General features: G+C 40.0%; 1 protein-coding gene across 9 annotated transcripts in view; it reads left to right on the forward strand.

Annotated features, from left to right (window-relative positions):
* Window positions 1-768: 768 nt before the first annotated feature.
* The window catches only part of NF1 (neurofibromin 1), a 247,612-nt gene continuing 221,922 nt past the window's right edge, over window positions 769-26,458 (forward strand). For 3 of the 9 annotated variants that reach the window (XM_086686548.1, XM_086686550.1, XM_086686549.1), the window contains exon 1: window positions 771-1,053. In XM_086686548.1, the coding sequence (XP_086542674.1) occupies window positions 994-1,053 (60 nt within the window). In that variant the 5' untranslated portion in view covers window positions 771-993. Of the gene's footprint in view, window positions 1,054-26,458 lie in introns of all 9 variants that reach the window. The other 6 variants (XM_086686554.1, XM_086686552.1, XM_086686551.1 and 3 more) reach the window with 5 other exon arrangements.

Here is a 26,458-nt window from a genome sequence, read left to right on the forward strand (position 1 = left end):
CTGTTCAGCAGAGGAAGTCCGGACTGCATTCCGGAGTCTGAGCACTTTGACCGCCATCGCGTCTAGGAACTGGGATTTAACACAGACAGTTAAAAAAAAAAAAAAAAAAAAAATTGTATCTGTCTTGGCCTTATTTCCCCCGTTTCTCAGCAGTTTATACTAGCTAGCTACGAAGGACCTGGAAACCGGAGATTGTGTACTTTATTTTTTTGTGAGAGCTTAAGGCAGAGAGGGACCCTTGCACAGCCCCCCAGATCAGCCGCAGAGATCTGCGCCCTGGGAGAAACGCTAGCTCCGCGGCCCCCTAACTTCCAACCCGGGGAGCAATCCAAACCCTGAGGCCGGCGGGGGAGGGGGAGCCTCTTGTGGCGGTGGGGATGCGAGCGGATGCTCCCGGGTCGGCACGGACCGTCGCCGGCCGAACCCAGAGCCAGAGTCTAGGTGAGCCCGGCGGCGAAGAGGGACGCGCGCCTCCGGGCCCGGAGGAGTTAGGTGACGTCACCTCCAGGAGGACTCGCTTTTTCATTAATGAAACCGGCCGGCACGGGCGCATGCGCGGCAGGCCGCCTTCCCTCTCGCTTCCCCCTCCCCTTTCCCAGCCGCGCTCTCAATCTCAAGCTCGCTCGCTCTCCCTCTCCCCGGGCCGTGGAAAGGATCCCACTTCCGGTGGGGTGTCATGGCGGCGTCTCGGACTGTGATGGCTGAGGGGAGACGGCGCTAGTGGGGAGAGCGACCAAGAGGCCCCCTCCCCTCCCCGGGTCCCCCTCCCCCGCCCCCCTTCCCCCTGCCTCCTCGCCAACGCCCCCTTCCCCTGTCCCCCTCCCGGCTCCGCGCAGGCCCCCCATCCCCACCCCCGTGGGAACGTTCGGAGCCCGCACTCCTCGGACCCTCTCCTCGCCTCTGCCTTCACCTCGGCCCCCGCCTCCCGCCCTCTTCCCGGCCCTGGGCGCCGGCCGGCCCGTCCCTCCGCCGCCCCCCGGCCGCGGGGAGGACATGGCCGCGCACAGGCCGGTGGAATGGGTCCAGGCCGTGGTCAGCCGCTTCGACGAGCAGGTAACGGGCCCTCGGCGGGCGGGAGGTGGGAGCGAAGTGGGGGTGGGGGCGGAGTGGGTGAGGGGAGGAAGGAGCAGCCGCCTCCCCCGCGGCTGCCTCGGGCTCTGGAGGAGAGGAAGGGGGGAACTGGAGGGGGTGGCCTAGGGGGGAGGTGCGGGGAAGGAGGGGACGGCTGGTGGCTCGGGCTCCCCTTCCCTCCTAAGTCGGGGGGTGGGGCCTCTTCCCTGACCACCCCTCGGACCCTCCATCCTCTTTATCCCAGCCCTTCCGCTTGCTAATGAGGATGAGTGACCTGGGGGCGCTTGCAGGGGCTCTCCATCTGGATTTAATCATTTCCCCCTCCCTTACTTTTGTTTGTTTGTTTGTTTGAACGGAGGTGGGTAACGTTTAGGGGTTTCCTCTTCCCTCAGTGGACCTCCGAACTGGGGGGTGAGTCCCTGGAGGAACCCCCAGGCCTGTCTTGTGTACCCCCAATGGGAGAACGATAACATCCCGCCCCTCCCCCAGTTTCTTCAGCTTCCTCTCTTGGACGGGGAAGAGTAGAAGCAGGGAAAGCACAGGTTTTCTTACTTTCTGCTCCCTGGTCTCAGCCTGCCCTGAGAGCTCCAAGTGCACACTCAATGCACATCTTTTTGGTACCCCACTTGGGCGTCCCCCCATATCCTGATGAGACAAGACTGGCATTTACATGTTGTAGTAGAAACCATGGTGCTCGTTCCCTTCTGCTTCTGAAATATTTTTCCCTTTTTTTTTTTTTTTTTCCTTCCTTGCGAATTGCAGTTTCACCCTTTATTTTGCCAGCGGTCTGAGAATGTGAATAGGGCTTTCTTGAGTGAGAATCTTGGGGAGTAAGGGGAGCAGGGTGCCAGGAAAAGTGCCTGACAACGGAGCCCCTGACAACGGAGAGCAGGGACAGCTGGGATGTGGTCCTGGAGCCGATAATTCTGCTGGTGTTGTGTTGTTGTTTTTAACTCTCACCTCTTGGTTCACGAGAGAACTTTCATTGAGAATATTTGGGGTGGAAAAATAAAAGTTTCATAGCTTGGGGAGGTGCCTTTTCCTTGAGCTTCACACGCTGGATCCTGAGGCTGATCAGAATGAATGCACACGGAGCCTTTTGTCAGTGGGAATTAGTTTAACTTTGTGTTGCTGCGGTTAGTTGGGGATAGTTTAAAGGGATGCTTTTTTTGCAGCTGCAGTTCTGCCCTGGGCTTCCTGTGATGAGGGACATGTTAAGGTTGAATCAATCTATTTTGTTGACTGGATACAATCATAAAAGTGATTATGGGAGCTGAATGGAGGGGCAGGGGAGGGCTCCACTTTTACTGGACCCACAAAGGTTTCCTTACAGGACTCCCAGTGTTGCTGACCTGCCCGAAAGATATTTGGGATAGGCAGCAGGATTGAGAAGGAAGTTGAAACTACCTAGGTAGAATAGAATTACAAAGCTGTCAGGGGCTTGTAGCGTGTTGTTTCACCCATCCCTCTTCTGCATCCAGACCAAAAAGCTTGTAAACCAACTGTACTACTGATCTATCCGAGGAAGTAAAATGTTACTGCATACATTGCATTGTGTTATTGATAGAGCATTCGATTTAAAACTTGATAGAAGAGACTTTATGTAATCTTGAAAAAGGATTTTATTTATTTTTTCAACGTTTTTTAAATTTATTTTTGGGACGGAGAGAGACAGAGCATGAACGGGGGAGGGGCAGAGAGAGAGGGAGACACAGAATCGGAAACAGGCTCCAGGCTCTGAGCCATCAGCCCAGAGCCTGACGCGGGGCTCGAACTCACGGACCGCAAGATCGTGACCTGGCTGAAGTCGGACGCTTAACCGACTGCGCCACCCAGGCGCCCCGAAAAAGGATTTTAAAGGCACACGGAAGAACCCCAAGTCTAAACCTTGTGGACAGCATAATATGGATGCAGGAATTTGAAGTGTTCACACTACCATTGTTGTTCTCCAATTTTCTTATTAGTTTTTTCCCCAATTTTTAAACTTTATTTCTTCACTTCTTACCTGTTGATCCCTAGGCTTATCTGCCACCTACAAAAAAAATATAGTTTTCTAAATTTAAAAGAACGATTCTTATTATATTCCCAGTAACACAAGTAAATATTTCCTTCTTTTTGTCTCCAGTGTTAAAAGACCTTAGGCTTTGTTGTTTGCGTTGTTATGAATATTGTGGAATCAAACTCGCCACCATCTGTTAAAAATTAAGGATGTAAGAGTTTTAAACGGAAGCATTTTTAATGTATTCCTTATGTTGTAATTAAGAGAAAGATACGTAGGGCAAATTATTCCTCACATTCTTCTCTTAGGTTAAAGACCACTGACTTTGCCATACAGAAGTCTAAGGCTTTTCAATGCTTAACATAAGGTACTTACATACCTTAATTTACTATAGTAGTAATAAACGTTTAATTCAAAGTAGAGATTACCTTGAGGTTGGAAAGTGAGAAAACCGAGGCACAGAGATATTAAATGACTTTCCAAGGTCACGTGGCAGACCTAATAACAAGAGCCTCAGTACGAAATGTATTGAATGCTGAACAGTCAGGGATACTTTTTCTGAAAAGTATCTCATAGGATTTGTCTTAATAACCCCTTAAGTATAGTTAAGGGAGAAGAGTTCACATTTTTATTGAGGGGAGAAAAAGCCCCACGTGTAGGGAGAGGTATTTGTATAATTAGTCTCAGCTATTTCTAAAAGTTTTAAATTTGGGGTATATTGTCTGTACTTTGTTTCAGCGGGTCCAGAGGGATACAGGCTGCTTTTTATTACAGCTAAGACATGTGTATGTTGAGCCCGAGAGCGTATGCAAGTCTAAAGGTAGCAACTCTGTTTATGACTGAATTGATGGTTTGGTTGGACTTCTAATATTTGTGGTGATGTAAGCAGAAATGCATTACTAGCCACTGCCGATAACGTTTTGTACTCTGATGGGTATTGCTTGGCAACTTGATGCGGTAGACCCAGTTAAGAGAAGTGGCAGTGTTCCATCTTGACATTTTGAGCTTAAGCCCTTATTTCCAAGTGGGTAAAATGAAATTGCTGTAACCTGCTAGTATTGCACCTAAACCTAATATTTATGGCCTAAGTTGAATGATTCTTACCAATTTTAAAAGTAATTATGTCCTTGGTTAGGGAAATGGCAGTTGCAAAGGTGGATGGCCAGAAAGCGGAGTGAATGTATCAGTTATTTATTTATTTTTGTAAAGGATGATGAGTTTAAAAAAAAAATTAATGTTTGTTTATTTACTGAGAGAGTGGGAGACAGAGTGTGACTGGGGGAGGGAGAGAGAGAGAGGGAGACACAGAACCCAAAGCAGGCTCCGGGCTCTGAACTGTCGGCACAGAGCCCGACATGGGGCTCAAACTCACAGACTGAGATCATGACCTGAGCTGAGGTCGGACACTTAACTGAGTGAGCCACCCAAGCGCCCCTGAGGTTTCTTTTTAAATGTTTATTCATTTTGAGAGAGACAGAGCGCATGCGCACGGCACGCACGCGTGCGCGCGCCCTTGCAAACACAAGGAGGTGGGGGAGAGGGAGGGAGAATCCCAAGTAGACTCCACGCTGTCAGTGTGGAGCCAGACTAGGGCTCTGTCTCACAAACCTTGAGATCATGACCTGAGCTGAAATTAAAAGCCCTACGCTTAACTGACTGAGCCATCCAGGCGCAGCTGAATCAATGTTATCAGTTACATCTTCTGCTTTTCCTTAACCTGCCTTTATGGTGCTGAATATTACGTTTCTAAATTGATACTGGTATATTTTAGGCGTGTAGCTCTAAATTGTGGCTTATTAGGTTACTATTAATGAATTAGAGAAAACTTTGTCACATGCCCCACCTAGCTGTCTGTGCCCTCTGGTTCTGTAGGACTTTGTTTCTGAAGCGGCATAGAAGAAAACTGTGCTTATTTGAATTTTTTTTTTTTTAACAAATTGAAAAAAAGGTATCCCCAAATGATTTGTTGTAAATATGTTCATTTAAGCACTCATGTATTCCATATCTGGTCAAGTAAAAACAGTATATACCCCCTCATCCCCCATATTTAAGAACATATTAGAGAATAAACTCTGATTTTTGATTTGAAACAATGGCATATCAGTTACTGTAAATTGGATGCTAATTGGAATGTGCTTTGAATATGTCGCGTGAAACTCATGCAATATAAAATGATTGACAAATGTCTTTGAAGTTATACACCACATGTTAATTGGCTAAGTAGATTTGTAAAACTTTGAAGCTGTTTTGGATTAAAAAAAATCTCGTAGCTTTGTTTCTTAAAGCCTGGTCTGCCATTTTTATAAGGCCTTAAAGGTAGTTGAAAGTGAGTACTCTTTTGGTGAGGGGTATTTTGTGGTGAGGAAAAAATGCTTATTCTTTATTCTGGAATTCCTATTTAAAAAGATTTCTTCCAACTGATCCTTAATTAGTTCTCTATGCTCCCTCACTCCCCTTACCTTATTTAGCATCCGATTTAATTTTTGTGTGAGTGCCTTCCTTTTCACCTTCAAACTTACTAAGATTTCTTTTCTCAAGCATTTACTTGGTCCTGTAGCTTTCTCTCAGTGGATCAGTTTTTTTTTCTTCTTTTTGTTGCCAGATACCTGCTGCCTCTACTGTTTATCCACTCATTTCCTTTATAGCTGAAAACTAGCTTCTGCCTCTGCTTTCCTTCTGGATTGCTGCTTTCTTGAAAATGATTCCTTCTGGCAAAACATAGTGGTTTTTGCTCAATGGTAGTGCCGCTGTGGTGTTCTATTACCCCTGGAAACCAGTCTACTGGAATTCATAAGACACAGTACTGTCTTGTATGTCTGTATGTTTGCAGATCCTTATATACTGATGTGCTCATCAATCCTTGAACAGATTTGCTTTCCCTGTCAAACTATGCTGCCTGTCACTGAACTGGGATTCCTAAATGGGGTCTGAGTTTTGTTCTGCTATTTACTTTCTCTGTCCTTATGCTAGCCATTAGATGTCTGTGGATCCTCGATTCTCCTCATCTGTCAGAAAAGAATCAACTAGAGAATCTCTAAGGTTCTCTATCTAGTTTAGATATTAGATGATTTTAATATTTTAACAGCATTTCCCTGTTGCCTTCACAGTCCATTGGGAGCTGACTCCACTTGATTTACCCAACTATTTCTCATTATGCCTCAGCGTGCACCTGTGTCCCAGACAGGTTGGCTCAGTCTCTTCTGTATATATCATGCTTATTCCTGTCTCTCAGCCTTTGTTGATGCCAGCCCCTGCCTGCATGCTTTCATTCCTCCTTTGTGCTTTTAAAATTCCTGTCCATCCCTCCCTGTGCAGCTCAAGCTTCATTTTTCCCATTAAGTTTTTTTTTGGATGAAACTCACTGCAGTCTCACTTCTTGGTGTACTTGTCACCTGGGGTTTCTCCCCTCAGGAGGGTTGGTTGAACACAGCTTAGTATTTGCTCTTCTCTTTTTGTCAAATAGAGTGTAAACTTTCTAAAAAGCAAGACGCCTCAGTTAGCATCCTCGTATAGTCACCCCAGTGCCCAGCATGGTTGTGAGCATATAGCACATCATTGGTGGAATGTTTTTTTAATATGATTCCTGGTTGAAAGGTAGACTGGTTAAAAGTAGTGATGACTTGGGCTTTGTTTTAAATGTAAATAACCAAATTTATAATGTAGTGTTTATAAATAGCCTAGGTCTTATAAGTTAAATGATATTTTACCTATGAATAGGTTTTTTTTTTTTTTTTTTTTTGAAGAGAGCTTTAAGGAGGAACTTACACTTATATTTCCTCCCAGAGAGAGAACATGTTTTTTGAATCAAATTGCTTTAGAGTTGATTAACTACCTTTGTGATCTTGGATTTGTCACTTTTAGTGGTAAGTCAGAAGGAGACTTTTTTGCAGTAGTCTGATAGGAAAATGATTGCAAAGAACTTTGAAAAATCTAGAAGTAATTCAATGTTCAATGTAGGATTTACACATGTTCTTTACAGCCTATTGACTATTGTGTTTTCGCTAAATAAGGGAGATTGATTGGTCTCTGGATATTCCCCCAAAATGTACCTTGGCTGATATATATACCTTACTTTAGCATTCATTAACAAATTGTTACAGTACTGAGAGCATCTTTATGTATCACGGATCTCTGTAATTGATCTGTTTTCTTGCTTTATCATCTAATTTATAGCAAATGTATTATATGGCTCCTCAAGTTTAGCATGTTTAATATAAAAGTGTTACAAGGTGCTGTGTGAATTGGGCCAGCAATATTGTTTCATTTGATCTTAAAATATTCCTACACTTTATTTTATTTGACATTTTGAACAGTAGGAAATTAGGTTCTTAAATCTGCTTCCTCTTCTTTTATTTCATTATTATTATTTTTTCATGTGTTTAGCATGGAGACTTTTGTCCTTGAAGGAAAGGTTAGTGATATATCACAATACTGTAGTGCCTTATTTTTAAATCTTTTTTCTTTGGATTGCTCGGGCTGCTATCGGGCGTTTTTGTTTTCATCTTCAAATTTGGTGTTTTGGGGTTCTATATAGACTCTTTATTGTTGCATTTTAACAACATGCTTTTAAGGGTGAGCAGTGTATTAATTAAGAACATGTGTTTTGCAGATGTGTTCCTTCAGCCTCAGTCTGTTCTTCATTGGGAGTTATGTGTGTGTATAAGACAAGGGACAGGAGGTATAAGAAGGCTCGTTTTTTTAAAAAAGGGAGTTTAAGGAGGAGAATGTTCCATAGAAGAAGTAGAAGGAGAGGTTTGTGGTCAGCTTAAACTGTTAAAAGGCTTAGAATCAATACTGAAGTAGAATATGGGCATCTTAAGGTCTTTCTCTGCAGAGGATTGATTTGTATTTATAAAAGCATTGGCTTATTTGTAGGACATCTTTTAGAATACCCCATTTTCTTGTGGGTGGTGAGGGAAAGATGAGACAAAGTTTGTTTTGACCTTGAAGAATAGAAAAGTTAAGGTGTTTTACTTTGTAGTGACTGTGAATTTAAGATTTCAGCAATCTGTAAAATTCTGTATCATACTGTGTGCCAGGGCCTTCAGTAAACCGAGCACTCTGAGAGGTTGTACTGAAGAAAATTTTAACATTCTAGAGTATGAATAACTGGAATTGGTAGCGCTCTCATTAAAAAAAATATTTCTTTGAGAGATAGAGCATGAATGGGGAGGGGCGGAGAGAGAGGAGAGCAGGAATCCCAAGCAGGCTCCACACTGTCAGCGCAGAGCCTGATCTGGAGCTCAGTCTCCTGAACCGCGAGATCACAATCTGAACGGAAATCACTTAATTGGCTGCGCCACCCACGTGCCCTGGTAGTGTCCTTATTAAGGTCTCTCCAGGGGCCTGCAGTAGACCACCTATTTGACCACCTCAAATATCAAATGCCAGTGATACATAGTTACATTCTTCAGTTCTCTGACAGTGGCTTTTGAACCATTGACTTTCCCGTCAAAAGAGCTTCTGTTGAGATAAGAAAGCCCCAAGCTAAAATGGAATCCCATTCTATTATAATGGAGAATTGAAATTATCCTCTAAACCTACATGTACTTTTCACTAGGAACGGCACTGATTACTTTGGAGTAGCAATAACTTGAGGTGCAAAGTTCCAGATTACATATTTTCTTTAAACCACAGATTGGCACTCTTTTGGTTTGGCTTAAGGTTGCCACTACAGTCTACAAGCTGTTGCCTGTTCCTCTTCGTATTTTATAGCTTTGAGTTTTTTACCCTATTGAATTTCACAGAACTTAACTTTTCCTGATGAAATCCTTTGCCCCTTCATTTCACATCCCCCAAACAGGGTGATGTATCTAGTGCAAGAGGCATGGAGTTAATTGAGTAAACAGCAAGAGTTTTAGACATTTACTTTAAAAGGTTTTTACCTAACTTACTTATTTTGAGAGAGAATGAGAGAGGGAGTGCACACGCTTTATTTTTTTAAGTTTACTTATTTTGAGAGTGAGAGAGTGCAAGTGCATGCACGCAGGGAGGGGGAGGGGCCGAGAGGAGAGACAGAATCCCAAGCAGGCTCTGCACCATCAGCACGGAGCCTGATGTGGGGCTCTAACAAACCATGAGATGGTGACCTGAGCAGAGATCAAGAGTCAGATGCTTAACCATCTGCGCCACCTCGGCGCCCCCTAACTTACGTTTTTAAGAGAGTGTGAAAATGGGAGGCGGGTGGGGTAGAGGAAGAGGGAGAGAGGGAACTTAAGCAGACTCTGCCCAGCGCGGAGCCCTATGCCGGGCTTGATCTTACGACTGTGAGATCATGACCTGAGCCTAAATCAAGAGTCAGATGCTTAACCGACTGAGCCACCCAGGTGCCCCTTACCTAACTTATTTTTAATCATAGTTTTATACCCAGATAGTGACTTTGTGGGTAATTACTGCTCATAGCAATCTCAGGTGACCCTTTTCAGTTTAATTGTTGACGACTTTCCTTGGGTGGTCTCCATAGTAATTTGGGCATGACAAAATGTACCATCTCAAATTTGTGATGGCACTACACTGTGTAGTGAGACAAAGAGCTTTTGAGTGTAGCTTTCAAGATAACCTTGGACAAGTCACTTAACATCTCTGAACTTCAGTTTTCTGTTTCTATCATAAAATGGGGATTATACCTTCCCTGCTCACATCATGGGCTTGTTTAGTATCTTAGGTGTGAATCTTTCACATGAAAGGAAACTATAAACAGTCATAAAAATGTGTTACTGTGATTATCATACTATGCGGTATTTTTCTATCCCTTCTTTATGCTTTGTTATTATTATAGTTTCATATTATTATTACCCTGCATGAGGAAAAATAAAACTAGAGGTGCAGAGCAATTGTTCACAATCATATGACATGTAATTAATTGAATTTAAACTAGAGTGTGGGTGTTAATCCTTAGAGCAGTAACTTTTCAATAAATAGAGCTTTACAAAAAAGGTCTAAATTTTTTGAACAGATAGCACAAATATGTAAAATGAGGAATGTATTCTTGCTTCTTCCAAGTTGAGTTATTAGAGTTTACCTTTTATGTTCATAGGAGAGTAAGTGGAAACCTTCTAACTCATCTGGTCATATGTTAGAAATAGATAAAAATAGACATACATTTTAAACATTATATCCTTGATTTCATTATTTATCATTCTTCTTTTCACCTTACCAGAACTTCTTTGGCTGTTAGGAGAAGTTGTAACATTGTTCCCCTTTTATTTAGTTTTATAGCATTGCATTATACTCACTGAAGATTTTTACATGAGGAGAGATGAATTCTGAAGGTGAGAGAATAGAATTTGCTAGAATACCAACAGGAACGTACAGATTATGTATTTACTTCATTTTTTTTTTTAATCTTACCATTTGTCCACTTTTGTAAAGTTGGTTTTCAAACTTGAAGAACATTGCATTTAGGATTTGATTAAATTTGAGGCAACTCTAAACTTCAGTAGCATTTGAGTGCTTTATTCTATTGGATTCCTGGGTCTGTCTGTCTTCCTTCCTTCCTTCCTTCCTTCCTTCCTTCCTTCCTTCCTTCCTTCCTCTACTTTTTCAGCATCCCCCCCCCCCCCCCCAACTATCTTGTCTTTTGGAATATCTCTTCAACCTCTGTCAGCTCAGGGCTGGGAAAGTGTTTTGCTTTTATACTCCAGGCAGGTCTTCCTTTTGGGTAATGGACTGAAAGGGGGGGGGGGGCGGGGGAGCATTTGTGTTTCCTGTTATGTTTGTTCTTGGCCTCTGATAACTGAAGTTGCAAGTAGAGAATGGAAGAGGTAGTAGGTTTTGTTTTGGTCAAATGTTGGCAACAAAGATCAGTGAAGACCTGTGCTTTGGTTTCTACCCTGCCTCAACTGCCTTTGTGATATGTAAATCTAAATTCCAAGTTGTTTCATTATCTGTAAAACAGGAGAAATAGGATCTGACACTCTAAAACTTTTATAATTCTTAAAATGGATTGATTTTTGTTTCTTTTTTTTTCTTTAGAGCCAGCCCTCTAAAAAAAATAATTCCAGTCACTAACAGATTAGTCACAGATCCTTAGCTAGAAGGAATCTGAGATTATTATTATTAATATTATTTTTTTTTAATTTTATTTTTTCAAATTTACATCCAAATTAGTATATAGTGCAGCAATGATTTCAGGAGTAGATTCCTTAGTGCCCCTTACCCATTTAGCCCATCTCCCCTCCCACACCCCCTCCAGTAACTCTGTTCTCCATATTTATGAGTCTCTTTTGTTTTGTCCCGCTCCCTGTTTTTATATTATTTTTGTTTCCCTTCCCTTATGTTCATGTGTTTTGTCTCTTAAAGTCCTCATATGAATGAAGTCATATGTTTTTTGTCTTTCTCTGACTAATTTCATTTAGCATAATACCCTCCAGTTCCATCCACATAGTTGCAAATGGCAAGATTTCATTCTTTTTGATTGCTGAGTAATATTCCATTATCTATATCTATATCTATATCTATATCTATATCTATATCTCACATCTTTTTCATTCATCCATCGATGGACATTTGGGCTCTTTCCATACTTTGGCTATTGTCGATAGTGCTGCTATAAACATGGGGGTGCATGTGTCCCTTTGAAACAGCACACCTGTATCCCGTGGATAAATGCCTAGTAGTGCAATTGCTGGCTGGTAGGGTAGTTCTATTTTTAGTTTTTTGAGGAACCTCCATACTGTTTTCCAGAGTGGCTGCACCAGCTTGCATTCCCAAGGAATCTGAGATTATTTAAATCCACTTCTGCAATAGCCTTGGCAGATGATTGTCCAACCTCTATTTGGATATTTATTTAAAAAAAATACAGTAGTAATTCGTGTTCATTGTAGAAATGCAGCAAATCACAAAAGAATGAATAAAAGTCTAAAATGCCACACTTCAGAAAGAACCGCAGTTAAAATTTTGGTACATAATTGAGTCTGCCGATTCTGAAATCAGAATGCTTGGGTTTGAATTCTTGGGCTCTGCTTTGCTATTGCTTCCTAGCTCTTGGCCAAGTTACTTCTTCAAGCTTCATTTTCTTCACTTGTAACAAAGAGTCAATGAAAATACCTAATCCACAGAAGGTGGTTGTGAGGTTTAAATTAGGAAATAATGTGTCAAGCATGTGGCAGTTTCTTGCACTTGGAAGGAACTCAGTAAATGTTTGCTACTGTTACTATTAGGTTGTTTGAATTGAATGAGATACATTGTTTATAATCTCTTTTAACATACCGGCATAATGTGAACATTTGCCCATCTGATTGCATTTTCTTTTATGTTTGTAAAAATTAAGGTATTCTTGAGGCATCTGGGTGGCTCAGTCAGTTGGGTGTCCGACTTCGCTCAGGTCATGATCTTGCAGTTTGGGGGTTCGAGCCCTGCATCGGGCTCTGTGCTGACAGCTCAGAGCCTGGCGCCTGCTTCCAATTCTGTGTCTCCCTCTCTTTGCCCCTTCCCCTCCTGTCCTCACACTCTCTGTCTCTCTCTCTCTCAAAAAAAATAAAAAATTAAGGTACTGTATGTAATTTTATTTTTTTCTTAATATTTAAAGAAATTTGAATTTTCTACATTGAACATGTTTATAATCAATAACAAAGTGAGTACATATTTTATAAAATATAGGACTTCCAATTAAATGTGAATTTCAAATAAACATGAGTAATTCTTTTTAGTATAAGTATATTCCATTAACATTTGGGAAAGACTTATACTAAATGTTTATCCATTATTTATGTGAAATTCACATTTTTAAATGTTTATTTTTGAGAGAGGAGAGAGAGACAGGGTGTGAGCAAGAGAGGGACACACACACACACACACACACACACACACACACACACACACACACAGAATCTGAATTAGGCTCCAGGCTCTGAGTTGTTCTACAGGGCTCGAACTCAAAAACGGTGAGATCATGACCTGAGCCGAAGTTGGATGCTTAACTGACTGAGCCACCCAGGCGCTCCTGAAATTCACATTCAGTCGCACATCTTATTTACTAAACCTGGCAACTCTAATCTAAGTGACTTTAATATCAAGGTGGATCACCTATCCAACATCTTAATCTCCAACCCTCCTTGATCTTAATTCTAGTGATGGTGACCATAACAGAGATAGGGTCTCCAAATTCAGCTGAGTCCTTAATACTGTCCTGTATTGCTAAGTATCCTTAAACTGCACCCATTCTCATTTACTCCCACAGTAATTCTTATCTTCTCTATAATCTCAGTCTCTGATTCTGCTACCTGAATTTAAGGTCTCTATTTTCTTCTATCTCCTATGGTACCTCATTCCATTATTTCCCTTTATTATATTCTTCAACTTCTCTCATTAAAGAACACGCCATTAGATGGAATATTGGTTCAGAGCCTTGAAAAGAGAGTTTAAACATTTTAGTATGTGTGGCATACAAGACCCTACAAGATTCACAATCCACTTCAGGCTTCACTTTTCTCTGACAGGCTTCCCCGGACTGCCCAGTCTGAATTAAGAGCTCTGCTTACCTGCTCCCACTGTACTCTATGCATCTACCATAATATTTGCTATAATTTTCTTACTGTCCTTCTCCCTTATCAGACTTTAGACACCTTGAGACCACGAGTTATGTCTTGTCTTCATTACCTCAGCGTTTACCACAATGTGCACGCAAGTGGAGGAGGGGGCAGAGAGAGAGACAGAATCCCAAGCAGGCCCCAAGCTGTCAGTGCAGAGCTGGACGTGGGGCTCGATGACTGAGCCGAAATCCAGAGCCGGATGCTCAACTGACTGAGCCACCCAGGCACCCCTTGACTGACTGACTGACTGACTGACTGATTGATTTATTTATTTATTTAAACATTTTTTAATGTTTATTTTTGAGAGAGAGAGAGAGAGAGAGACAGGCAGGGCGTGAGCGGGGAGGGGCAGAGAGAGAGGGAGACACAGAATCCAAAGCAGGCTCCAGGCACCGAGCCATCAGCCCAGAGTCCGATGCAGGGCTTGAACCCACGAACTGTGAGATCATGACCTGAGTGAAAGTCAGATACTTAACCAACTGAGCCACCCAGGTACCCCTTGATTTATTTATTTTGTAACTGGAAGTGTGTCAATCCCCTTTACCTACTTTGCTCATCCCCCCACCCTTCTCCTCTCTGGCAATTACCAGTTTGTTCTTGGTTTCTGTTTTGTTCGTTTGTTTGTTTGTTTGTTTGTTTTTAGATTCTACATACAAGTGAAATCACCTGGTATTTGTCTTTCTCAGTCTGACTTATTTTACTTAGCATAATACCCTTTAGGTCCATCCACGTTGCATAAACGGTTCAGTGGCGGTCAGTACTCAGGCATGCCATTTTTCATCCCTTTTCTCAGTATTTTTGTATATGAGAGTGTTACGTGAGATTTTTAAAAAAGTAAATGGCTTAAGAAAGGCTGAGCATCAGGTACACTATGTTTTTGCTACTCATCTGATTACCAGCGTAGTAAGCCTATTAAAGAATATTCATTGGCATAACCTCTAATATTTGGAAGGGAGCGTGGACTGTGACGGGGACACATGGCTGCTTCCCCTATTCCACAGGGCTCTGTGTGAATCAGAAATGTGAGATGAGATAATATATGTCAAGGTACTTTGTAAACTCACTTTATACAGGTAAAATTTCATTGTTATAAATGATCCTTCCTTCTGTAAGAGCTTAAAAGTCATCTGCATAATAGTCTTAGAATCATCTGGTTGTTGACATTAGATTCAGTCCAGAGGCCCGAAATCACATTTGCACCTTTACCCACCCCTGTGTTTTGACAATTGAGGCAATATTTTCTCATTCTCAGTCTGGCACCTTTCTATTTTTCATGAGTTCTCAAAGTTCACTGACAGTGTTTCCCTTTTTGCGTTTCTTAATTTTCTTGTGTGCTCTTGAATTCATTCGGTTATGTAGACTTGAATTCAGATAAAACAGGTGGGTGGGGTCTTTATGCTTTAAGAGTTCTGATGGCTCTCAACAATGCTCTTTTTCAAATGTGAAAATCATTTCAGATCATTTTGTTTTCTGGTAGAACAATTAGAAGTAAAATGGAATGGCTGTGCTTTTTCTCCTTTTGGTATTATACTGTGTACTCTAACTAGTGGTTCTTCATCTTAATATATATTCTTTTAAATTTTTTTTTAACGTTTATTTTTGAGACAGAGACAGAGCATGAATGGGGGAGGGTCAGAGTGAGGGAGACACAGAATCCGAAGCAGTCTCCAGGCTCTGAGCCATCAGCACAGAGCCTGACGCAGGGCTCGAACTCACGGACCGTGAGATCATGACCTGAGCCGAAGTCGGACGCTCAGCCGACTGAGCCACCCAGCCGCCCCTCTTAATATATTTTTAAAAGCCGTCAAATGTTTTAACGTTTTTCTCTTTAAAATATTTAGTGACTGAACTTATAACTTTTTATACTTTTCTCTCAATTTGTCTATCAGATGCAGCGTGTGTTCTTTCTTAAATGTCCTCTTGATATTGAACTCTGGGAGGGGGAGAGGAGAGACAACTGGTACAGACACATTAGTTTATGTGGAAATGCCAGCATTATCAGATCACTTAAGTAAGACTCATGTTAAAAGTGTAGATTTCCTGGCCCCACTGAACATCTGAGTTCTAGAGGTATGGACAATGGGTTGCAGTTAAAAAGATCTCCGTTTTGATGTAAAAGCTGGGTTTATGAATCCCTGCTGTATGATATGTGGGGAGACTTCCACGCATGGGTGGTGTTTAGTAAGTAGGTCATAGTATAGTCCTCGATGGCAACACAAGTAGGAAAAAAACTGGATGAACCTTGAAAACCATATTATAAAAAAATACTGGAGGGGTGCAGAAATAATGAAGCAGGTGAATTAAAATTCCAGAAGTGGAAGAATCCTGTGTAGGTAAGGAGAGGATTGATGACATTTACATTTGCTGATTCTGGACACAGACCGGAGAAGAAGGATGAGCCAGAGGTGAACTGAGTCTTACTAAAGCTGCAACATAGCACTGATGGTCCACTTGCTGAATAGATTAAAATGATCAGCCTCTCTCGTCCGTTTTGTCTACTAGAATAAATGACAGACTCTCACTGGGAAGATATGTGGTAGAGTTTCTGAGGTTCTTTCATTTAAAATATCCAGCATACACTGAACAATTTCTAAAAAATTGAAAAGGTGGAAAACTGTGATTTATAATCAAGAAAAAAAATAAGCTATAGTTGTAGATCCACTGGTAGTTCAAGTTAGCAGACAAGGACTTTGAAATAACTGTAATATGCTAAAAAAGTAGGCAAAATGGACAAATGGGTGAAAAGTTGGAGAATTTCTACAAAGAATTGGAATCCATAGAAAAGAATTAAATGGCTGTTCTAGGAGTCAAAAACCTAACACTGGTTGCTAAAGTTCTTTCATTTACATGCTCATTGGAAAATCTTGGTGTACAGGACTCTAGGACCTTGCCTTACCCTTTGCCTGACTCTTCATTTTTCTAAACAAAACAACACAAAACACACACATACAAAACAAAACAAAAAACCCGAACAAAAAAAGGGAAAACAGGCCATTTGAATATACACAATTTATGTATGTTAGTAGATTATGTCTGTCTTGTTCACTGCTGTATTCCTAGGGCTTAGTTCAGTGCCTGACACATTAAAAACAGAACAAAAACGGCAAAAACAAAAAGTTCATGGTATCTAAACTTAGTTATTTATTGGATGGATTTAATAGACAATGTATAACCAAAGACAAGATTAAAGACCTTTTAGACAAGTCAATAGAAAATACCCAGTTTGAAGCACAGAAAGGAAAAAAATTGGAAAAAGTGGAACAGAACCTAAGACATAGGTGGAACAGTAGTATAAGGCTGAATAATGTATAACTGGAGACCCAGACTAGAGAAGAAAGATTAGCGTGGGAGCAGATATCTGCAGAAATAATGGTAAGACATTTTCCAAAACTGATGAAAGACATCAACCCAGAGATTCAAGTAGTTTAACAAACCCCAAGCAGGGTAAATACAAAGAAAAAGTACCCTTAAGCCTATCTTAATGGAACTATTGAAAAGTAGAGACAAAGAGAAATTCTTAAAATCTATGAGAAAGGACCAAAAGACACACTACTTTCAAAGGAACAGTAATATAACTGATAGCTAACTTTGAATACAACTGTGGAAACTGGGAAATAATGAAAAGACGTTTTTAGTGTCAAAAGAAAATACTGTCTCATGAAAATTCTGTTCCTAGCAGAAATACCCTTCAGAAATGAAGGTGAAGTAAAGATGTTTTTAGACAAACAGCTGAGAGAATTAATCACCAGCAAACCTGCTCTGTAACAGTTACTAAAGGAAGTTCTTTAGGCAGAAGAGAAATGGCTCAAGTGGAAGGGTTAACACTATAGGAAATAATGAGCACCCAAGTGGGTGCTAATAGGAGTTAGGTATATGCCCAATATGGATAAATACCAAACATATTGACCCCCCCGTTTCCCTTAGAAACTTTATTGGAACTTTTTGGGGATTTTATTTTTTATTCTAGAATGATAGAATTTCTATAAGCTTTATTAAGGTACATTTGCTACACAATAAATTAACTGCACATATTTAAAATGTACAGTTTGATGAACACTGATATATGTACACGTTTGTAATAACATCACTGTAGTCAAGTTGACGAACGTTTACATCACCCACGAAGTTTTCTCCAACCCCTGTAGTCCATTCCTACGTCCCATCCCTAGACAACCACTAGTTGTTTTGCCCAGTGGATATATCACACATCGTTCATTCATTCATGTGTTGGTGGGTATTTGGGCTGCTCCAGTTTTAGCTACTACAAGTAAAGCTGTCTTGAAGGTTAACGTATGCAACCTTGTGTGGACATACTAGTACTTTCATGTCTCTTGAGTAAATGTGAAGGAGTAGAATGGTTGGGTCGTAAGGTGGGTGGGGGTGTTTACCTTTTTCAGAAGCTGCCAATCTTTTTCTTCCCCAGAGTGGTCGTACCATTTACAGCAGTATAGGAGAGTTCTGGTTGCTCCCTATCCTGGCCAAGACTTAACTTTCCTTAAAACAATTTTTTAATTACAGCCATCCTAGTAGGTGTGAAGTAGTATATCATGGTTTTGATTTGCATTTCGCTAATGACTGATGATGCTGAGCATCTTTCCCTGTGCTTATTTACCATCTGAATATTTTCTTTGATGAAGTGTATATTCAAATCTTTTGCCCATTGAAAAAAAATTTTTTATTGGGTTTTGAGAGTTTGTTAATATATGCTGAATACAAGTTCTTTATGAGGTATGTGATTTACAAATATTTTCTCCTTGTTTCTGGCTTGTTTTTGTTTGTTTTCTTCTGAAAGCATCTTTTGAGAGCATATGTTCTTTGCTGAAGTCCAATTTATCAATTTTTTTCTATACAAAAAAAAGATCATGTTATTGATGATATATCTAAGAAACTTTTGTCTAACTCAAGGTCACAAAGATTGTTCTCCTACAGTTCCTTCTGGAATTTTATTATTTTAGGTTTTACACTTAGGTCTATGACTCATTTTTAGTTAATTTTTGTACTTGGTGTGATTTCATATGCCTATTGTTTTGTCAATCCACATAGCGTTCATTAATGAATCCTTATAGTAAAATTTGAAATCAGGTATGTAAATCCTTCAACTTTTTCTTTCTCAGGAATGTTTTAGCTAGATCCTTTGCATATCCGTGCACAGTTTAGGATTAGTTTGTCAATTTCTATTTAAAAAAAAGCCTATTTTGATACAGATTGTGGTGAATCTATATATCAGTTTTGAGAGGATTTCATTTTAACAGTTTTAATTCAGTTTCTGATTATTGCTAATATATAGAAATACACTGATTTTTTGTTTGTTGATCTTTGGTTTTAGTGAGACCGTAGTGTTTAGTGTTTTGTTTTGTTTTTTTAATTAAAAAAATTTTTAAATTATATTTATTTTCGAGAGGCAGGGTGAGACAGAGCATGAGTGGAGGAGGGGCAGAGAGAAGAGTTACAGAGTCCGAAGCAGTCTCCAGTTTCCCAGCAAGCATTCAGCACAGAGCCTGAAGCGGGGCTCAAACCCACAAACCCTGAGATCATGACCTGAGCCGAAGTCGGACACTCAACCGACTGAGCCACCCAGGCACCCCAGCGTTTTGTTTTTTTAAGGACAATTTTAATTGTATCTCACAAAAGTCAGCATATTTGATAGTCTAGTTCTCTGCTTGACCTGTCGAAACTGTAATAAATGTAAGGGTTCTTTCTGTTGTTAGATTGTAAAGGAAGAATGCACCTGGGCAATGTTGACAGGAGCAAGATGTAAACAGGAAGAATAAAGTCTCTTGTCCATCCTCCAGTCTTACACTCTCTCTTTAGTGGCCCCTTGCAAGTGCAGAGCCTTAGCAAGGAGCCAGCTGGCAAAGGAGAAATGGAGTTAGCGTAGTAACCCCACCATCAGAAAACATAGTACAGAAGGGTAGATGTGAAGATGAGAGGTCGCGCTTAGCAATGCGCACGGTCCACCCCTTTGGCTACTCAGTAGCTATACCTCCTTTTGTCAGATATTTGATCTTGTGTACAGAAAACACCCTATGCTTTTGACAAAGAAGGTAGAAGTCTTCTTTGTACAAATGAATGCATCCTTACCTTTTCCCAAAATAAGGAACAAAGTCCCGGTATTTAGTGTATCCATTTCTGGGTGACATCCACACTATCCATTTTGAGGCTGTTTTTAATTATTTCTCAAATTCATAGTGCCATCTGAATATCCTGCTATGTACAGGCTAAATTGTAAAGTTAACCATTGCTAATGAAATTTGTGTAACATTGAGAAGAGAGAAGAAACTCATTTACACACTCATGCAAAATCCTTTATAGTAAGCAAAGAAGAACATACGTACAAATGTTGGAGACCTTGCTTGTGTTAACTAGTTGAGAGATTGTTGTTCATTTTTTTTTTTTCAACGTTTATTTATTTTTGGGACAGAGAGAGACAGAGCATGAACGGGGGAGGGGCAGAGAGAGAGGGAGACACAGAATCGGAAACAGGTTCCAGGCTCTGAGCCATCAGCCCAGAGCCTGACGCGGGGCTCGAACTCCCGGACCGCGAGATCGTGACCTGGCTGAAGTCGGACGCTTAACCGACTGCGCCACCCAGGCGCCCCTGTTGTTCATTTTTATAACTACTTTACTCTGCCTATTTGTTCCATGTTTCTTTTGCCCTTATTCAGGACCTTAGCAGGTGGATAACTCACACCTTCTTTAGGGAAGAATATAAGCCCTCAGAGGTCCTGCTTTATGTGTATTTCCATTAACTTTTACTATTGTACGTGTATAAGATATATTTCAGAGAATCCTCGGGGTTCCAGAGTTCTCCCTGTCCCCCTTGTGTAGCGGTAGTCCAGGATCTCTTAAGTAATCCAGATGAATTATACCAGCCAGTAGAATGACTACTTTGCCTGTTGATTTAATGCTGTGGTTCTCAACTGAGGGTAGTTTTGCCTCCCAGGGAACATATGGGAATGTCTGGAGGTACTTTTAATTCACGTGACTTTGGAGGGTGATATACTGGTGGGTAGAGGTCAGGGTGCTGCCAAGCTTCCTATAATGCATAGGACAGCTGCCAACAGCAAAGAATTATGCAGCCTAAAACGTCAGGAGTGCTGAGATTGAGAAATCTTGATTTAATGGCACAGAGCCCGTGTGATCATGAAGCAGTTTCAAGTTCCAATTTAGTTGGAACCTAGTGGTGTCATTCCTTCCTTGGGAACCCAGGCCTTGAAACCGGCAGATCTCAAAGTTGTGGGCACTGGAAGCAAGAATTCTGCTAATGGGGTTTTTAGGGAAAATAGCGAGAGAAACCACTTCTACTTATACCTCTTGACCATCAGGTACATGTGTGCCAACTATGGGAAAGCAACATTGTATATTAGTTATTGCTTCAAAGCGTATAGTTGAGGATTTTGTCTTAAACCAAGCGCTGTAACTGAGTCTTCAGCAGGCCATTCTATTAGTCTGTTAGACCAGGTACATCCAACTGATAGGGTATGTGTTAAGACCAGTGAATTAATTCCAAGGTCCACAAGTCCATCCCTGTACTATTTTTGCCGTGAAATGAGTTCCATGTTTTATTTTGCTTGAAGGGGAACTATTGGCTAAAATCCCTAATTTCAGTTGCCTTGTGCTCCCTAAATTGTTGTCTGCTAATGGACCAAAGGACCATTTCCTCTATAATTTCATGTGCATATTAGTTTTCAGATAAATGGAAGATTAGTGTATTATGTAAAGTATTTATTTATTTATTTTATTTTTAAAAATTTACATCCAATTAGCATATAGTGCAACAATGATTTCAGGAGTAGATTCCTTAGTGCCCCTTACCCATTTAGCCCATCCCCCCTCCCACACCCCTTCCAGTAACCCTGTTTGTTCTCCATATTTATGAGTCTCTTATACTTTGTCCCCCTCCCTGTTTTTATATTATTTTTGTTTCCCTTCCCTTATGTTCATCTGTTTTGTCTCTTAAAGTCCTCATATGAGTGAAGTCATAGGATTTTTGTCTTTCTCTAATTTCACTTAGCATAATGCCCTCCAGTTCCATCCACATAGTTGCAAATGGCAAGATTTCATTCTTTTTGATTGCCGAGTAATACTCCATTGTATATATATATACACCACCTCTTCTTTATCCATTCATCCATCGATGGACATTTGGGCTCTTTCCATACTTTGGCTATTGTTGATGGTGCTGCTATAAACATGGGGGTGCCTGTGTCCCTTCAAAACAGCACACCTGTATCCCTTGGATAAATACCTAGTAGTGCAATTGCTGGCTGGTAGGGTAGTTCTATTTTTAGTTTTTTGAGGAACCTCCATACTATTTTCCAGAATGTCTGCACCAGCTTGCATTCCCATAAAGTATACATTTTGTAGTATCAGCAGATTTCCTCCCCTCTGGCTATAACAAAATCATTTTAGCATGGGAAGGAAATGGTTAAAAGTAGACTAGTGGGTCATCTCCATATGAAGTTAATAGGACTTAAGCCTGGAAGCTGATTTTCTGTTGGCTTTTTCCTCTTCATGATAATTCCAAGTTTATTTTGACCTGTATCTTTCTTTTTTTATGAATGAAGTTCTCTTTCATTCAGCCTGATAGTAAATGGCCATTGGTAGGTACATGACTAAATAGCTTAGGCTTCTGTCTTGAACTAGGTTGTAAACTAAGTACAGTGGCAGGTGCTTGAACTCTGTTATTTGAAAAGCCTCTTCCTTCCCTGGGATGAGTTTAGGATTGTTTTAAATGTCATGTTACAACCAGCATGTAGAATCTTTGCCATTCAGAAATTGTTTTCTCAGCTTCAGGAAGGAGGTGAAGCCTGGATAGGAATTTTCACTGCTGACTTTTCTTCTGCAACTTTTAGTTATTAAAACTTACAATTTAGATTATTTTGTCAGTATGTTTTTAAAAAGTTGAATTCCAGAGGTAAACATTATAAACATTTGGCTGTGTCCCTTTGGATTCTACTATTTAGGTGTCCATTTTAATTTTCAATATCAACTGCATTGTTTCTTCACATAATTGTAAAAAGGGAGATTCAGAAAGTTGGTTGATGACTTTTTAAAGAATTGTATTAGAAAATGTTTATAATTGAATATTATTTAAATATTAGCTAAAATGATGCCCTGGAGGCAGACTGGTTTGGTAGGTAAAAACCAAAACATGTTTTATTATTCCTTTTCTCTTTGTGTCTGTGTGCACACATGTGTGTGTAAGAAGCATTTGACAATAAGTTGTAGGCATCATGGTCCTATACTCTTAAATACTTTAGACTCAAGAGTAAAGAAGGACCTCTCTTAACTATAATTCTAGAAGTCAGGAAATGTAACATTAATAACAATACTGTTCTCTTTAATACACGGTCCATATTCAAAGTTTGTCAGTAGCAATTTCCCAAATAATTTACATACTTTGAAAATCTATTTTTCTATTTTGTTTTATCAATTTCCTGCATTTTGTTTTATTTTTTTATTTTTCTAATGTTTATTTTTTAGAGAGCATGTGTGCGAGCTGGGGAGGGGCAAAGAGAGAGGGGACAGAGGATCTGAAGGGCTCTGAGCTGACAGCAGCGAGCCTGATGTGGATGTGGGGCTTGAACTCAGGAACTATGGGATCATGACCTGTGCTGAAGTCAGATGCTCAACTGACTGAGCCACTCAGGTGCTCCCCTGTGTTTTGTTTAATAGTGATTTTTGAAGGGATTCCTTTTTTTTCTCCTTTCTCCTTTGGGTTTCAGATGTGGGAATTAATATTCAATACTGTAAACTCTACATAAATTGCATACCATGTTTCTCATGCTTAGGCATGTGTAACCTGAGTCTGAGTTTGTGTGCTAGGCTCCAGCACTTAAGCATACTTTGGGCAGTCTTTTTGAAACAGGATTTTACTTAAATTGCTTTTGGAAAAGGATTTTAAAATTTAAACAAATATGGCTATATTATGGAATAGAACACAACATTTTGCATTTCTTTTAAAGATAGAGCATGAGACTTCAAAGGAGTCATTTACCCCCAATAATTGGGGGTCAGAATCAGGCCAAATTTGCTTAATTTAGGGAAAGTGTCCCCCTTTAAAGATTAGGTTGATGAAGCCTAGGCACTTGGCTATTTTAAAAATATTTAATGTTTGAAGTTCTTGCATCAGTAGTTTTAGTGGAAGTCATCACAATTTTGAAATAAAAATGAAACCGTAATTATGCTCATGTTAGTGAGAGGAATGATACTATATGAGGCATTTCATCAAAGTATCTCTGTCCAGCTCAATAATGGATGCCTTGAGTTTAGTGTAGATCACCCACTGTAGCTAGTTTCTTTTTTTCCCTATTAAATTGGAAAATTATAACTTGTGATTATTGCTTGTCAGAAATAGCAGCAAGTGTTTGAATCTGTTTAATAGCTTTAGATATTTGTATTGAATGTGAACTGAAAAATTATGAAGAGATTTTTCACCAACAGATGCTTTTAATGCTTTGTCAGATGCTAAATTGATGTACATTATTAAGCAAGAGCTGGGAGATTGAATGTACCATCCTAGGAGACAGGGACAAGTAGCTTCCTATTTTGCTGTTGGATTGTGCTTGTTCCAGAAAGTTTTTTTTTTTTTTTTTAATACTTCTGTGGGTGTGTGTGTGTGTGTGTGTGTGTGTGTGTGTTAGAGGAGGAATACTGTTTCTATGTTTTTCTTTTGGGGAGATATATATTTCTTTAATTACAAATCTTTCTGATTTGCAAAAGATAACAGATACATTTGAAGCTCTGGGCACTCCTCCCTGATCCACTTCTCCCCTCTCCAGTGTTTACTACTGTTCTGGAGTTGATTTGTACTCTTTCTGTATATGTATGTTTATTCTTTTTTTTTTTTTTTTTAATGTTTATTTTTGAGAGAGACAGAGACAGAATGAGAGTAGGTTAGGGGCAGAGAGAGGGGACACAGAATCTGAAGCAGGGTCCAGGCTCTGAGCTGTCAGCACAGAGCCTGATGTGGGACTCGAACTCATGAGTTGTGAGATCATGACCTGAGCTGAAGTCGGACGCTCAACCGACTGAGCCACCCAGGCGCCCCTGTATGTGTATTCTTTCTCTTGTGTATGTATGTGTCTATAAAACTAATTACAGTTTAACATTTTTACATAAAAAGTATACTGTAAATATACTCCACACTTGCTGCTTAAACCTACATTTTTAGATTTGGTTCTGGTTTATGCATGTGCATTTAGTGGATTCAGTGTAACCGCATGTATATTTCATTGTATGAAGGTCAATTTATCTGTTTCTGATACAGAACAACACTTAGTTGGTTTCTAGGGTTGTTTTTTTTTTTTTTTTTTAACTGTTACAGTGCTTCAAGGAGCAGGAATTTGCATGTATTCTCTAGTTTTTATCTCTGACATAAAATGTATTGTGAAACATACATACAAGAATATATGAAACGTGTTTGTATAGTTTATAGTTTAAAAAGTAATACTATGACCATTTGTCAATCTAAATTCAGATTAAGAAGTACAGCATTACCAGTACCTTACAAACCCTTGAATGGCCCCAATCACATTCCTTTTCTTACCATTCCTTTACCACTATCCTGAATTATATTAAAAATTTTCCCTTGCTTTTCTTTATAGTATGTCTCCCTACAATGTCATTTTGTTTGCCTGTTTTTGATTTTTATTATTATATAGTGGAATAATACTGTAAGTATTTTTCTGATTTCTTTTGTAAGCATATTTTTTCCATTGTTATCCATGGCATTGTATATAGTTCAATTTTACTGCTATACAGTATTTTTTTATTTCAATATTTAGTTATCCATGGTATCAATGATGACATTTGCATTGTTTCTTTTTTTTTTTTTTTTTGCTATTATTAACAATGCTGCTTGTGACCATTCTTGTACATGCCTCTTGTACATGTGCAGGAATGCAGAGAATATATTTGAGGGAAGAATGAGGATATGGGAGCTTCTTTAGTTTTACTAGATAATGCCAAATTGTTTTTTAAAATGATCCAGAGGCACCTGGGTGGCTTAGTCAGTTAAGCGTCTGATGTCACCTCAGGTCATGATCTCCCAGTTCATGGGTTCGAGCCCCACATTGGGCTCTGTGCTGACTCTTGGAGCCTGGAGCCTGCTTTGGATTCTGTCTGTCTCTCTCTCTCTCTCTCTCTCTCTCTCTCTCTCTCTCTCTCTCTGCCCCTTCCCTGCTCATGTTCTGTCTCTTTCTCTCTCTCTCAAAAATAAATAAAACGTTAAAAACAACAACAAATAAGGTGACCCAACCAGTTGACACTCCCACCAGCACTGTGTAAGTGTTCCTGTTGCTCCGTATCCTCGCCAATGCTTGGTATTGTCTGTCTTTTTAATTTTTATCTATCTGGTGTGTAAGAAATGGTATAGTATTGTAATTTGAATCTGTATTTCCTTGACTAGTGAGGTTCAGCTTTCTTTCCCTTTCCTTCCCTCCTTCCTTCCTTCCTTCCTTCCTTCAGTTTATTTATCCACTTTGAGAAAGAGAGAGAGATTGCGAGAACCAGTGGAGGAAGGGCAGAGAGAGAGGGTGACAGAGGATCCAAAGCAGCCTCCCTGCTGACAGCGGAGAGCTGATGTGGGGCTCAAACTTCTGAACCGTTTGATCATGACCTGAGCCGAAATCAAGAGTCAGACACTCAGCTGACTGAGCCACCTAGGCACCCCTTGGCCTTTTTTCATGTATCTGTGAAATATCTATCTATATTTTTGCTCTTTTTCTACTTGGGTTGACTTTTCCTGATTGATTTGCAGTAATTTTTATATGGTTTATATGTAATTCTTGATATTTACATGTTGTAAATATCTTTTCCAATTTATGATTGGATTTTTTTTTTATCCCTTTCA

The sequence above is a fragment of the Puma concolor genome, chromosome E1, assembly GCF_028749965.1.
Source record: "Puma concolor isolate L17-30 chromosome E1, mPumCon1.1.hap2, whole genome shotgun sequence".
Lineage (NCBI taxonomy): Eukaryota > Metazoa > Chordata > Mammalia > Carnivora > Felidae > Puma > Puma concolor.